The following is a 15,181-nucleotide window of genomic DNA, read 5'->3' as shown; positions in this document are numbered from 1 at the left end:
TCATTAACTTCAACAAGAGCTTTGCCACACTTACCCAGGAGCAGAATTTCACAGTTATTTTACAAGATGTGCAATCTGTTCAGGAGTTGTATGTGCAACAGGATGAGTATGCTGACAATCCTAGTGAGAGGAGGTCTGAACAGCGGAGCTTGTGTACAATACTATCCTGGGAGACCATTAAAAAACTGCAGTTGTCCAGTTGAGCATGGAGAAGGAGATCATGTGGCTACTGCCACAAAACTACTGCTGTCTTGTTCCCTTTGAGAAGGGTCTATTAGCCTTATTTATGAGGTGCTCAGAGGCATGATAATTTGTTCTTTTGGCTTGATAGCTCAATGTTTGGTATCCAAAGAGGTTCAGAGGAACTTCTGGCAACTGAAGGCACCAATTCCCTTTACAGTTTCCCTCCCCTGCCCTCTCCCCAGCCAGTGACCAGTGTGCTCTCACCCTGGAGTTGATCACAGCCCAGATTCCATTAGCGCCAAACTAAACTTAAAGCCAGCAGTGTGGTGTGGAACACACAGTACATTCCTTCTCAGCCCCCACAGGAATGAAACAAGACAATATGTTAACTGGGTATAATCTTCAAAATGAAGCATATTCCAGATACATACGTGCAACTCAAACATTTCTAGTTTGTTGGCTAACATATATACATTTAAGAAGGCTACAAACATACAAAACCTGAAAGACAGGCAAAACATTTAATTGCTGGACTATATTGCCAGTAATTTTTTAATGTAGCTGCATACAAAAAAGCTTATATGCCATATTTAATTCCTTTTTATTCTATGCAAGGAAGTCAGATGCAATCTATGGTCACAACTGGGTTTTGTACCTTTGAATTGCACACCCTTACTCAGCCAACTTCCTTGCTGAGTAACTGCCACCTACTTCATCCAGTAATTGCACGGTTCCTTAAAAACCTACAGTTTTAGCCCAGCTTCAAAATATATTTTTATTTCGTTACAGAAGAAGCGTTTGTGTTCAGAGGACACTTCCAAGGCTCTGGAAGATATACAGAAATACTGTATTATTCTTAAATCTAGTTATCAACAGAGTACTTTTATCTCAGACTCTGGGTAAGAGGAAGGATTTGTGTGGGTGCCATGGCAGGGGCCTTGGGCAGTGTTGCACCTTGGTTCCTCACACACTCTGCCTGTGACACAATAGTGGAGCTAAGGGAAAAGCTGATATCCCAGATCACATGTGCTTGTTAACCTGTAGTAGTATATGCCAATATTTGACAGTTTTCTGGTCATTCTCCTCATACATCTACCATTCCATTCCTCTATTCTTGTTTATGCTACTGTCTCACTACTGCATCAAATGAAACAAGTCGGAATGAAGTAGCAGATCAGTATGAGGCAAAGTTAAATTGAACATCGGCTCTTCAATCAGCTTGAATTCCAAGAAACCCAAATCAGACAAACATCAACAGGGTTATTTGGCACTTCAGTCACTGGAGTTAAGATCTGCTGCTGTGAATCTCACTGAAGATCTGCAACATTCCAGGCCATAGGGGCCGACTCCGAGAGTGCTCCAGGGCTGGAGCACCCATGGGGAAAAATTATGAGTGCTCTGCACCCACTGGTACAGGTGCTCCCCACCTCACCTCCTTCTCTGCCTCCTCCCCTGAGCATGACATGTCCCCACTCGCCCAGCTACCTCCCAACTCTTGCTGCCACCAAACAGCTGTAGCAAGCTCCGGGAGGGAGTGGGGAGGAGCGGGAACATGGCATGCTCAGGGGAGGAGGTGGGGAAGAGGCAGGGCTGTGGATTTGGGGAAGGAGTAGGAATAGGGGCAGGGAGGAGGGTGGAGACTTTGGAGAAAGGGTTGGAACGGGGCTGGGGCAGAGGTGGAGTCGGGGCCACCAGTGCCAGTAGAAGTCAGTGCCTACGTTCCAGCCTATGGTTCTATAGTTTAACAACTAGTAGAATATATGCAACTAAGAACTTTCTTAGAACAGTGTAGGTATACATTCCTAGCTATTTTAAAAAATAGTTAGGAAAGTCAAAGATAACTATTAAGTAATCCAGCTACACTCATGCAGTGAGGCAACTGCCTCCAAATTAGAACATATCAGTTACAATCCTGGTTATTTTAACAGGGATAACAACCTTATTTAAGTCCCAACATCTATACACGCCACCAGATTTATTTTGGTAGGTCCCAAAAGTGGATTAAGTAGTTTATTAATGACAGAATTAGTGGATTAAAGCAAGACTTCACAATACAAGAGCAAAGTATTTCTACACATAAAAATCCACTTTTGATACTACCCCACATCAAGTCTGTTATTTCTCCCGCTCCACTTGAGCTGTCTGTTCTGCTCTCCTCTATGTTAGCATAGATTATTTTGTTGAGCTGTATGTTTGTTTTAGGATGAGACTTTAAAGCAGGAAGAAACGGCCTGTCACTTCTCCACAGTTAAGAGGGGAAAGGAAACTAACAAACAGCTTCTCTGGCCCAATCCATATTTGCCCCTAACAGCATCACCTGAAAGAAGTACAAATGGTGACCTCCCCTGTCTTAATGCTTTGTCCACGACTTTGAAAAGAGGAGAAGAAAGGGAACATGTTTTCCATAGACAAGTGTCCTCCCTAGATCAGACAGTGGAAGAGGAAGCAATCTTACTCAAGATAGTGATTCTCCATTGATGATGAAATATCTGATCTGTTTTACTGTAGTTGTCTTTTTTGTACAGTAGGAGATTCACTGGCATGTTTTCAGTTGGTGTATGTGGTGCAACAGGTTTAATTTACCTTTCTTTTGCTGCTAATCCAGATTGTGCTTGGTCCCATCCCTTGCCCTCCCCACCACCTCATCTAAACATTTCATTTTTGCATCTCCAGCTCCACTCCCTTTAAGTTTTTGGTCCTCATTTCAATTTTAAAAAAATTATACTATGTTGCTACAAAGTGAGCAGAGTGCACATACTGCCCAGTAGAGAGACTGAAATCAATTATTTTGTTCTGAGATACTACTCAAGATTGTCCTGCAAAGTGAGTGTAAAGGTGGAGCAGAAGGAAAAATGCAGGATACCCACATTTTTTGTTTAATTTCCCCATGGAAGATGTTCTGCAGAGAACACCTTGCACATATACTTTTTGCCTAAATAAAATGACGTGCCTGTTTGGATGGAATGGTATGCAGACTCAGATAATCAAACAATAGATACACAGCTCCTCTTTGTGGGTCAAACATGGTTTCATATTTAACAGTGCAAGACATGGAGCCCTTTGTTTTATTTACAGCCATGTCAACTTTTCCTAAGACAATAATGTAAACATTAGTAAGTTATTTCTAGCAATTAATCTTGTTGAAAGTGTAACAGTGAATGGCCAAAGGCTCACAGATCTGATTACAAACAAGTTTCTCCCATGCAACTATGACAGAGTGAAGCAGGAGTTTCCAGTACATATTTTACATGAAGGACCTTTTCACCACCAGTCTGAAAGGATTTTCTAGAAATGCGGCATAATGAGTCATCAAATGCAGGCAGATAAGTGTTTCATTTTGAAGTCTGATGCACTGGATACAAAATCAATAGTGGGACTAAAAATAAGAACTACCATTCTTTACTGCATTTACCAGCATTCATTCCCAAGCTTTCACACTGTGAAACATCGTAACAGTCTCTCTCAAAACACTTTTCATACCATTAGCAATCAAAGACTGCCTCTTCTATTTGCATGAGCCCTCTATAGCAACTACAGCAACTGTAATGGTTTTCAGTGCAATAAGTCAAGGATGCGGAACTGAGCACATACCAGGATTTACTCCCATACTAGCAGGCGAACACAGAAAACACCAACAAATGTCCCAAAGAGATCCTCTCTCAGAAGATACTATCTCGGCAGGGACAGCCCTAACTAACAAGCTTCAAGAAGAAAGGCAACAGAAATGGAAAGAATTGAAGGAATAGACATGATCCACAGTAATAGGAAAGCATTGTTGACCTTTCACAAGCTGAATAATGACCCGAAGAAAGTAGAGCAACACCACAAAAGTCAGCCAATCAGGTAGCACACTGGCTTCTGCTCAACAGGAAAGCTCTAAACAAGCAGCTTATAGTCCTAATTGTAGTATTTGTACTAATTGCAAACTGATCTGGAAGAAAATCATATCAGCCTGTTGTACACAATAAATGAACTCAATGCCAGAACAAGTCACTTGAAGAATGACAAAGCAGCTGGACTTGACATATGCATGGAGCAAATTAAGCACTATGGTCCTGCAGCCACCTTATGGGTATTATGCCTTTTTAACAATTGTTCATCAACCTTTAGATTACCCAAACTATGGTGACAAGCCTGTGTATTAGCTCTATTGAAGCCAGGAAAGATTGCCTGTCCCAAAGAACTTCAGGCCAGTATCACTCCTATGCCACCTTTATAATCGCCTTTCACGTCATATCTAACAGGATCTAGTACTGCCAAATTTAGATTAGGAGAGTCCTGCACTGGCCAAACACTAAAGATCCTCCAGCATGTAGAAGAGGGATTCAAGAGAGGGATGATAACAGGCGGTGTGTTCATAGACCTTTCAGTTGCATACAATACAGTCAGCCAACAAAACCTCCTTGCCAAAGTCTACGATACAATGCACGAACACCACCTAGTGCAGCTCATCCAATCTCTTCTGGAGAAGACACATTTTTACATAGCACTGTGTAAGAAATGGAGCCGCTTGAGACAACAAAATTGTCTCCCACAGGACAGTGTGCTACCACCAACCGTCTTCAACATTTTATATTATACACACACGTGTGACCAGCCCATACAGAGCAATACGAGGCACTTCACATAGGCAGATGATCTATGCATCACATCACAGGAGAAGGACTTTGCCATTGACTAGAACAGACTATGAGCAACATCTCAACTTACTACATCAAGAACCAGCTTCACATCAACCCAACCAAGATACAGGTGATAGCTTTTCACTTATGCCACCGAGAACCGAAGTGGAAACTAACCACCAACTGGAATGGAATCCCACTGGCTAATCACCTGAACGCTGTCTACCTGGGGATGACGTTGGACCAAATGCTTTCCTTCAAAGCACATGTAGAGAAGGTGAAAGGGAAAGTTAGTGTCTGCAACAACATTCTTTGAAAGTTGGTCGCCTCAGAGTGGGGACCTATCCAGCTACTTTGCAAACCACTGCTATTGCTGTGTGCTACTCCATTGCAGAGTATGCATGTCCAGCGTGTGAACGATCCATACATGATAAGAAACTAGATCCTGTCCTAAATGACTGGCTGGTGTTGCACCACCTGATATCAAGAGGAAGGCAGCAAGCCAAAGTGAAAGATCACAGCAGATGGCATCCATTATATGGTCACACAGGAGTAGCCAAATGCCTTAAATCACAAAAGAGTTTTACGACTAGTATTGTGCCTCTGGATATAACAGCTTGCAAGGCACTACTGAGTTATGGAATGAAAGACTGCATGTAGTCAGATGCACTGAAACAGATTTGTAACTCCAAGAGGACCTTCCTGGAGGGGCTGATTAAGTCTGTTTAATGTGGTGATGTCTGAATCACCTATGTACTCAAACTGGAGATCAAAGACTAACATGATCAAATGGGGCTACTCTAAACACTAATACATGCGAGTGTGGTGAAGTGCAGACCAGGGATCACCTGCTTGTTTGCAGACTCCTGGGGGAGACCTGTACAAAGGAGGACCTCGTTACAGTGGTGGAAACAGCAATCGCTTGTGCACAGTTCTGGAAAAATGTCTAGTCTGTGACAAGGGATACAAGAAGCAGTATTTTGTCTTTTTTTTTTTTAAAGAATCATTCTACTTTTGTTTTTCCATTTTATCTCCACCTCCCCCCTATTCTCCTCTTCTCTCCATTGCACATTACTACTGTACTGCTTGGTCCTTCATTCACCAGATCCTTTTATCCTACCTCCACATGGTACACTACCAATTGATTCCCTTCTCCCCTAGACATTTCTCTGCTACTGGCAGCTCCAGCCACAGAAGATAAGAACATAAGAATAGCCCTACTGGATCAGACCAAGGATCCATCTAGCCTAGTATCCGGTCTTCCAACAGTGGACAGTGCCAGGTGCCCCAGAGTGAGTGAACAGAACAGGTAATCATCAAGTGATCCATCCCGTTGCTCATTCCTAGTTTCTGGCAAACAGAGGCTAGGGACACTGTTCCTGCCGGTCCACTGATGGACCATTCTTTTTAGGTGACATATCTGAGGAACTGTCCCAGATTGAGGTATCATTAGAGGAGGTTTTGGACCAAATTGATAAATTAAACAGCAATAAGTCACCAGGACCAGATAGTATTCACCCAAGAGTTCTGAAGGAACTCAAATGTGAAATTGCAGAACTACTAACTGTAGTCTGTAACCTATCATTCAAATCAGCTTCTTTACCAGATGACTGGAAGATAACTAATGTGATGCCAATTTTTAAAAAAGGCTCCAGAGGTGATACTGGCAATTACAGGCCTGTAAGCCTGACTTCAGTACTGGTCAAACTGGTTGAAACTATAATAAAGAACAATATTGTCAGACATATAGATGAACATAATTTGTGAAGGAAGAGTCAACATGGTTTTAGTAAAGGGAAATCATGCCTCATCAATGTACTAGAATTCTTTGAGGGGGTCAAACAAACATGTGGACCAAGGAGATTCTAGTGTGCTTAGATTTTCAGAAAGCCTTCGACAAGGTCCCTCACCAAAGACTTTTAAGCAAAGTAAGCTGCCATAGGATAAGAGGGAAGGTGTTCTCATGGACTGGTAACTGGTTAAAAGATAGAAATCAAAGGGTAGGTATAAATGGCCAGTTTTCAGAGCAGAGAGAGGTAAATAGTGGCGTCCCCCAGGGGTCTGTTCTGAGACCAGTGCTATTCAACATATTCATAAATGATCTGGAAAAAGGAGTAAACAGTGAGGTGGCAAAATTTGTAGATAACTATCTTTAGTAATTTTATAAGACCCAGGCAGACTGCAGAGAGCTACAAAAGCATCTCTCAAAACTGGGTGACTGGGCAACAAAATGGCAGATGAAATTTAATACTGATAAATGCAAAGTAATGCATATTGGAAAGCATAATCCCAACTATACATATAAAATTACGGGGTCTAAATTAGCTGTTACCACTCAAGAAAGAGATCAAGATGGTGCCGTTTCCTTTCCTCTTCCTGTGAAAGACTGGCTCTTTCAAAGGCAGGTTTTTGGTTTTTTTTTAAAAGCACATGTATCCAGGGGTGAGCTGGAGCCGGTTCGCGCGAACCCGTTGTTAAATTTAGAAGCGGTTTTAGAACCGCTTGTTAACTGGCTTCCCTGCAAGCGAAGCTTTGATGGGCTCTGCCTGGGAAGCCTGTAATTCCTCCTCCCAGCCACCGGGGGGCGCTGCGCTGTGCTGCGAGAGCCATGTGAGCTGCCTCCTGGCCCTGTTGCTGCTCCTGCTCTTTGGATCTCTGGCCCTGGGACTCCTGCTGCTGCCCGGTGAGTCCCTGGCTGCGTCCTGCTGCTCCCAGCCCCGCCCCCCCCGTGAGTATCTGCCCCCCTCCCCCGCCTTCCCTGCCCGCAGCCACCCCTGCCCCCAGCCGCCCGCAGCCAGCCCCTGCCCACAGCCACCCGCAGCCAGCCCTTGCCGCAGCCCCCTGCCCGCAGCCAGCCTCTGCCCGCAGCCAGCCTCTGCCCGCAGCCCCTGCCGCAGCCAGCCTCTGCCCGCAGCCCCTGCCGCAGCCACCCCCTGCCCGCAGCCGCCTGCAGCCCGCCCGTCTGCATCACCTGCCCACAGCCAGCCCGTGTCACTCCCTGCCTCCAGCCAGCCAGTCACTCCCTATCTGCAGCCAGCCCCACATCCACTGGTGCCCTGCAGTTCCCAGGGCAGTAACCCTGCACACCTGCTTCAATGAGGGGGGGGGCAGGGAGCAGCTGGGACCCACACATGTGCACACCCTAGAGTGAACAGACAGCAAGTGTGAAAAATCGGGACGGGGTGAGGGGTAATAGGAGCCTATATAAGAAAAAGACCCAAAAATTGAAACTGTCCCTGATCACCACCCACACATGTGAAACGGAGCTCATTTCTAGTTCAGCCCCATCTTTCTAAAAAAGAACTTTAGGTAGGGTTAAAATACATCTGCATTTTCCTGGACATGTCAGGCTTTTCGGTTCTTAATCACCTCCTGGGAAAATATGGACGTATGGTAACCCTATTGGTACAAAAAATACATGCTATCGCACATCCCTTAAATCAGAACTTTTTATAGGGAACCCGTTGTTAAGATTTTGGCAGCTCATCACTGCATGTATCTATTAAAAAGGTGCTCTTAGGGCAGTGTGACCTGCCAACTCTCCACAAATCAAGGAGTGGTCTGCAGACCACAGTAAGTACCAGTGTTTTAAACTGTTTGCACAATTTTACAAGGCCAGAATTAATCCTTCATTTGAAATTTGTCATATTGGTGACTGTTACTTGGCAGTGCATTTCCAAATACAGTGCCAGGTTTGTATTTATATTCCTGCACATTCCAAATACCAGCCCTTTCTTTGAAACAAACTTTTAAGATATTGGGTATATTTTACTATAACTTTTGAGGCATAAAGGCTCACAAAACCATTTCAGAGAGAGAAAGAGAGAGAGAAAATGAATGAATGAAGAAATACTCTAGGGGCTTGTCTACACAAAAAAACACCAAAATAATTGAACTGGTAATTCACACTTTTTGATATTTCAGCGCAAGTCTGTGTGTGGACACTTATTTTGATTCAAGAATGCCCTGTTTCAGTTTTGCTTATGTAAGTTAAACTATTTAAGCTATATCAAATAGGGCATTTTTCAACACAGGTTTTCAAAATAAAGTTTTCACAGGTCAAGACCAGTAGAAATACTTCCATGACCACTACATTTCAATAACAAGACAGTACCGGATATATTTCCATCGCTGCTTTGCTATTCCACTATTCACCGCAAAGAACAAACAGTCCCCGTCTATGTTTAGAAGTCAATCAACTGCAGTGTTGTAAGCAATGAGAATCAGCGTTAAGTGGACACAAATTGCAAAACTGACTACTCTGTCTATATTGTCCCAGGTAAAAAAGGTAACAAATAGTACAAATACTAAAAGAATTATATTGCTTCGCTATTCATTACTAGAAAGGGATGAGAATTCCCCCCACACACACACGCCCGCTATTAAGAAACACAATCAATTTTAAGGGGTGAATGTAATTACTGTCAATTAATGTCAACTCATTGACAGCACCTTGAGCTTCCCCATATATATCGTTTGCATGGATCTTTTACACACCAACAGGAGAAAAGTTTTGTTGTTATTGCTGTTCTATTTTTAAAGGAAAATGTGATGGTAAAGCCTAGAAACTGGCAGGACAACTCAAGGCCAGGTGTAGAATCAAAAATTGTGTAACTCATTTACACTGACTAGGATTTCAGGTTGATTTCCTCTATATATTTACAAAAGTGTGGCAGAATTTGGCAAAGCAGAAAGCACCCACCCCCTTCTTTGGCTGCTGCCCAGGTGCCCCCCTCCCCCAAATATACTGTGACAACAGTAGCATGTGGCACTGCAGGAGCAGGGTGGAAAGGGGAGGTAACGGAGAAGGTAAAGGTGCTCAAGAATTGAACATTCAAAGAACCATTCTAGCCTCTTAACACATACACCTTATGTCCACATAAGGGACCTGTTCCAACAGGCTGACGTGCATGCGGGTCTGTAAGGGGTCATTGCAACCCCTTTCATTGCCAGAGTGCCCCTGGGCTAGCTGAAGCGGCTCAGCCACTCCTCTCCCTGGAGTACACGGGTGGTCGTCACTAATCTCCCAGAATCCACTACGCTGTGCCCGGCCTGTTGGCCAGGGGGCACGACAAGGGAAATGGTTTAGGACAGCGGTGGTATGAACTGGAGGCTAAACTCAGAACCAGGCGGCAGCAGCAGCAGCACGCGCCGCTTGAACACACTGACCCACGTGGACTTAACACAGGGCAGCGCGGCCAGCCCCGAGGCAGCGCCTAGAGACAAAGGCCACTGGGGGAGCCCGGCCCGGGGGCTGCTGCTGCAGCCTGGCCGCGGGCAGGACAGGGCGAAGGGCCCCGCGCAGGGAGGCCGGGGCCGGGCGGACACTCACCGGTCTCCAGGGCCTGGTTGTATTTCTCCAGCGCAGCCGGCAGCTCCTGCCTGTCCCGGAGCTCGTCTCCCTCGGCGCGGAGCCGCCGCGCCCGGCTCTCCCCCTCCAGCCACTTCTCCAGCAGGTTGCCCAGCACCACGTTGACCCGGGCGCTGGCGGGGCCGGGGGCGTCGGCGGCGCGGCGGGGCCGGGGGCAGCGGCCGCAGTCGCCGGGCTCGGCGCAGCGCCGGCAGCGGGTGTGGCCGCAGTGCTGGGTCACCGGCTCGCACAGCAGCCGCCGGCACAGGGGGCAGCCGAGCAGCTCCGGCGGGCGGCAGCAGGCGGGGTCGCCCAGCGCCTCGCCCGCCCCCTCGGGGCCGCCGCCGCCGGGCCAGGGCGGCAGGCGCAGCGCTTTCTCGCGGAGGCGGAGGGCCAGGCTCTCCGCCAGCTCCCGCAGCTCCTCGGGCCGCAGGCGGGCCAGCCGGGCGGCGGCGCTGTAGGCCTCCAGGGCCTCGGCCATGCGGCCGGCGCGGGCCAGCGCGTCCCCCCGGCGCAGGCAGAGGCCCCGCTCGGGCTGCGGCAGCTCGGCCAGCTGCGAGCCGTAGATCTCGGCCGCCAGCTCGAAGTTGCCGCCGCGAAAGGCCTCCTCGGCCACCTGCAGCATCTCGGCGCAGGGCCCCGGGCTCGGCTCCATGCCGCCCGCTCCGCTCGCCGGGCCGCCCCGGCCCCTACTCCATGCCGCCCGCCCGCGCCTCCTTCCCGGCAGGCTCCGGCCCGGGGGGCGGCGCTGCTTCGCTCGCTCGCTCGCTTCCTCCCCCTGTCGCGGGCGCCGCCCCCACCCCACCGGCTTATTTATTATGTAATGGTTGTGTAACGCGCCCCCGCCCGGGGCGGCGCCGCCTCCTGCCCAGCGCCGCGCCGCGGTGGGGAGCGGCGGCCCGGAGACGGCAGCGCACACGCCCCCTCCCCGGCCGGGCCGAGCGAGGGGAGCCCCCTGCGGCCTGGGAGCCTGCTCGGTGCCGCGCAAAGGCCCGTGCTCAGCACGGGAGGTGGGGACGCTGCGCTGCACAGAGCGCCCCGCCGCTGCGAGCCCCTCTGCGTGGAGGGGAAGGGCCCCGTCCTGGCTCCGAGTCCTCCCCGCGACTTAGCAACTGGAGCGACATCGGCCCCCCGCTGGACCCCCGACTTGCTCTGGTGCCGAAGGGGGCAGGCGTTAGTACACCCCCCCCGCACAGTTTGTGAAAAGAGCAGCTTGAAGTTCCTGCGCTGTTGCTTCTCACTGAGCCCTTTTCACAGTCGCTCAGCTTATATGTAAAACGATGTACGGTCTATTTTATTAAAACAGCCTCTTGCTACTTGTCTGCAGAAAGATAATTCTGTTCTCTATCTGACTGCCTTATATTCCTCCCTGTTTTTCCTGTGCCGAGCTCAACCATTACTAATGTCTGAACACACTTGCCTTTTTCTCTCACTTTTGGTACTCTGTGCTTCTCTCCCCAGTGTTGCAGGGAAGAAATATCTCATTCTTAAGTATCTCTTGATGGCTAGATTCACAAACGACAGTCTTAGATGCCATGCCATCCAGTGGCATTCACAGACCAGAGCTAGGTCCTTAGCTTCTCCCCACTCCCATTCATTGTATGGGGAGAGTTAGGCACCCAAGAAAGGATTCTTAAAAGCTAGCAAACTAAGAGTGCCTAAGCTAGCCAGCAGTGACATGCAGAAGAAAGGGGCAGGGCTTAGGGCTCAGATCCACAGACAGCTAAACACTTAAGTGACAGACAAGGCTCTAGAAGGAAACTATCTCAAATCAGGATTCACAGCCATAAACCCTCTCGTGGAGATGGGTGTCTAAGCCAGGGCAGCCTTTGTGGAAAAAAAATGGAGAGAAATCCCCATCCACACACCCATTTATAGCCCAGTGGTTAGGGCACCCACTTGGGCTATGGGAGACCTGTTTTCAAATCCTTACTCTACCCGATTTAAAACAGGGACTTGAACCAAGGTCTCCCACTTCCCACCAAGGTGCTGTGGTGTGGGGTCTTACTTTTTTCCCATTGAAGCTGTTCCACCTTGTATAAACAACTAAATATTCATTGGGAAGGAAAAAGAAAATGAGAGCTTGACTCTATAGCTCAGGATAGTAGGGTTCAAACCCCTATTTCAGCAAATGCTGAAATATTTATACAAAGGAGAACAGCTCCAACAGGAGAGGTTGAGAAAGACCCCATCTCTCACTCACCTGTGATATATGAGATCAGAGTTCAAGTGTCTCTGCCAAATCAGGCAGAGTAAGGATCCCAGCTGAGTGCCCTAATCACTCTGGGTCCAATAAAACACTAGCCAGCCCCATCCCCCCCAAATTCTCACCCCCAGAAGTCAATTGTGTGGTTTTTTTTTAAAAATCATGTATTCTTTATTACTTAATTATAAAAAGAGGGAGAGAACTGACCAGGTAGCCCGGGTGGGGTTTGGGAGGAGGGTAGTAGGGAAGGAAAAGGCCACTAAAAAAATTTCATAATAATGAGAGCCTTTTGGTTGGGCTGTCATTAGGCATGTGCCTGCTGGATCAGGCCCTGCATTTCAGAGAGGCAGGGAAATGCCTTGTTTGTGAATCCTGCTGCAACTTAGGTGTGAGGGCACCGAGCTGCTTGGCAGCATCAGGACTGAAGTGGTTTTGCCCATGCCCACCAGTGAAAACTTGGCATTTAGGGAATTTAGTCACCTTACAGGGTTAGGTGGCAGCTGAGCAGGGGGGCTGAGAATGATATTGGCACCTAATTTTCATATTTAGGCACCTAAAGAGACAGTTAAGTGCCCAAGTCCCTTTGTGAATCAATTACTTAATTAAAGGGGGAAGGAAAAGGCCACTGTAAAAATTTCATAATAATGAGAGCCTTTTGGTTGGGCTGTCATTAGGCATGTGCCTGCTGGATCAGGCCCTGCATTTCAGAGAGGCAGGGAAATGCCTTGTTTGTGAATCCTGCTGCAACTTAGGTGTGAGGGCACCGAGCTGCTTGGCAGCATCAGGACTGAAGTGGTTTTGCCCATGCCCACCAGTGAAAACTTGGCATTTAGGGAATTTAGTCACCTTACAGGGTTAGGTGGCAGCTGAGCAGGGGGGCTGAGAATGATATTGGCACCTAATTTTCATATTTAGGCACCTAAAGAGACAGTTAAGTGCCCAAGTCCCTTTGTGAATCAATTCCTGTGGACCTAGTGATAGCAGAGTCTATTTCCCTGCATTGTGTTCTACTCCTCAGCTGCTGTTTCCCAACTGCCACCGATGTCTTTGGGTACGTCTACACTACGGGATTATTCTGATTTTACATAAACCGGTTTAGCAAAACAGATTGTATAAATTCGAGTGCGTGCGGCCACACTAAACACATTAAATCGGTGGTGTGCGTCCACGGTCTAAGGCTAGCGTCGATTACTGGAGCATTGCACTGTGAGTAGCTATTCCGTAGCTATCCCATAGTTCCTGCAGCCTCCCCCGCCCCTTGGAATTTCCGGGTTGAGATCCCAGTGCCTGATGGGGCAAAAATCATTGTCACGGGTGGTTCTGGGTACAGCCTCACTGCTCCCTCCCTGAAAGCAGCAGACAACCGTTTCGCGCCTTTTTTGGTTGGTGAACTGTGCAGACGCCATAGCACAGCAAGCATGGACCCTGCTCAGCTCAATACCGCAATCGTGGATGTTTTAAACACCTCGCGCACTCTCGTGCAGTATATGGTGAACCAGGACCTTCAAACCGAGGCGAGTAAGAGGCGGATACGGCAGCGCGGCGATGACAGTGATGAGGACGTAGACACAGAATTCTCTCAAACCGCGGGCCCCTGCGCTTTGGAGATCCTGATGGTAATGGGGCAGATTCTATCCATTGAATGCCGATTTTGGGCCCGGGAAACAAGCACTGACTGGTGGGACCGCATTGTGTTGCAGGTGTGGGACGATTCCCAGTGGCTGCGAAACTTTCGCATGCGTAAGGGCACTTTCATGGAACTTTGTGACTTGCTTGCCCCTGCCCTGAAACGCCATAATATCAAGATGAGAGCAGCCCTCACAGTAGAGAAGCGAGTGGCGATAGCCCTGTGGAAGCTTGCAATGCCAGACAGCTACCGGTCAGTCGGGAATCAATTTGGAGTTGGAAAATCTACTGTGGGGGCTGCTGTGATGCAAGTAGCCAAAGCAATCACTAAGCTGCTGCTACGAAAGGTTGTGACTCTGGGAAACGTGCAGGCCATAGTGGATGGCTTTGCTGCACTGGGATTCCCTAACTGTGGGGGGGCGATAGATGGAACCCATATCCCTATCTTGGCACCGCAGCGCCAGGGCACCCAGTACGTAAACCGGAAGGGGTACTTTTCAATGGTGCTGCAAGCACTGGTAGATCACAAGGGACGTTTCACAAACATCCACGTGGGATGGCCAGGGAGAGTTCATGACGCTCGCGTCTTCAGAAGCACTACTCTGTTTAAACGGCTGCAGCAAGGGAATTACTTCCCAGACCAGAAAATAACAGTTGGGGATGTTGAAATGCCTGTCGTTATCCTGGGGGACCCAGCCTACCCCTTGATGCCATGGCTCATGAAGCCATACACAGGCAGCCTGGACAGTGGTCAGGATCTGTTCAATTACAGGCTGAGCAAGTGCAGAATGGTGGTGGAATGTGCATTTGGCCGTTTAAAGGCGTGCTGGCGGACATTACTGACTCGCTCAGACCTCAGCCAAACCAATGTCCCCTATGTTATTGCTGCTTGCTGTATTCTCCACAATCTCTGTGAGAGTAAGGGGGAGACCTTTATGGCGGGGTGGGAGGCTGAGGCAAATCACCTGGCCGCTGATTACGCGCAGCCAGACACCAGGGAGATTAGAAGAGCACACCAGGAAGCGGTGCACATCAGAGAAGCTTTGAAAACGAGCTTCATCAATGGCCAGGGTACAGTGTGACTGCTGTGTTTGTTGATGAACACCCAACCCCCTTGATTGACTCAGTCCCTGTAAGCAACTCCCCTCCCCTTCGAGTACAGCTTACTTATGCAAATAAAGTCACTCGTTTAAA

At 48.2% G+C, this 15,181-nt stretch overlaps 1 protein-coding gene across 2 annotated transcripts in view; it reads right to left on the bottom strand.

Moving 5' to 3' along the window:
- The window catches only part of LONRF2 (LON peptidase N-terminal domain and ring finger 2), a 70,534-nt gene that overhangs the window by 32,492 nt on the left and 22,861 nt on the right, over window positions 1-15,181 (bottom strand). Inside the window, exon 1 of one of the 2 annotated variants that reach the window (XM_039533284.1) lies at window positions 10,138-10,963. The exons of the other annotated variant lie outside the window; for it this stretch is intronic. Within the exon in view, the coding sequence (XP_039389218.1) occupies window positions 10,138-10,810 (673 nt within the window). The 5' untranslated portion in view covers window positions 10,811-10,963. Of the gene's footprint in view, window positions 1-10,137; window positions 10,964-15,181 lie in introns of those variants that run through there. 2 annotated transcript variants of the gene reach the window in all.

The sequence above is a fragment of the Mauremys reevesii genome, linkage group 1 (genome assembly GCF_016161935.1).
Source record: "Mauremys reevesii isolate NIE-2019 linkage group 1, ASM1616193v1, whole genome shotgun sequence".
In the NCBI taxonomy this organism is placed as follows: domain Eukaryota; kingdom Metazoa; phylum Chordata; order Testudines; family Geoemydidae; genus Mauremys; species Mauremys reevesii.
This window is presented reverse-complemented; position numbering and strand designations above follow the sequence as displayed.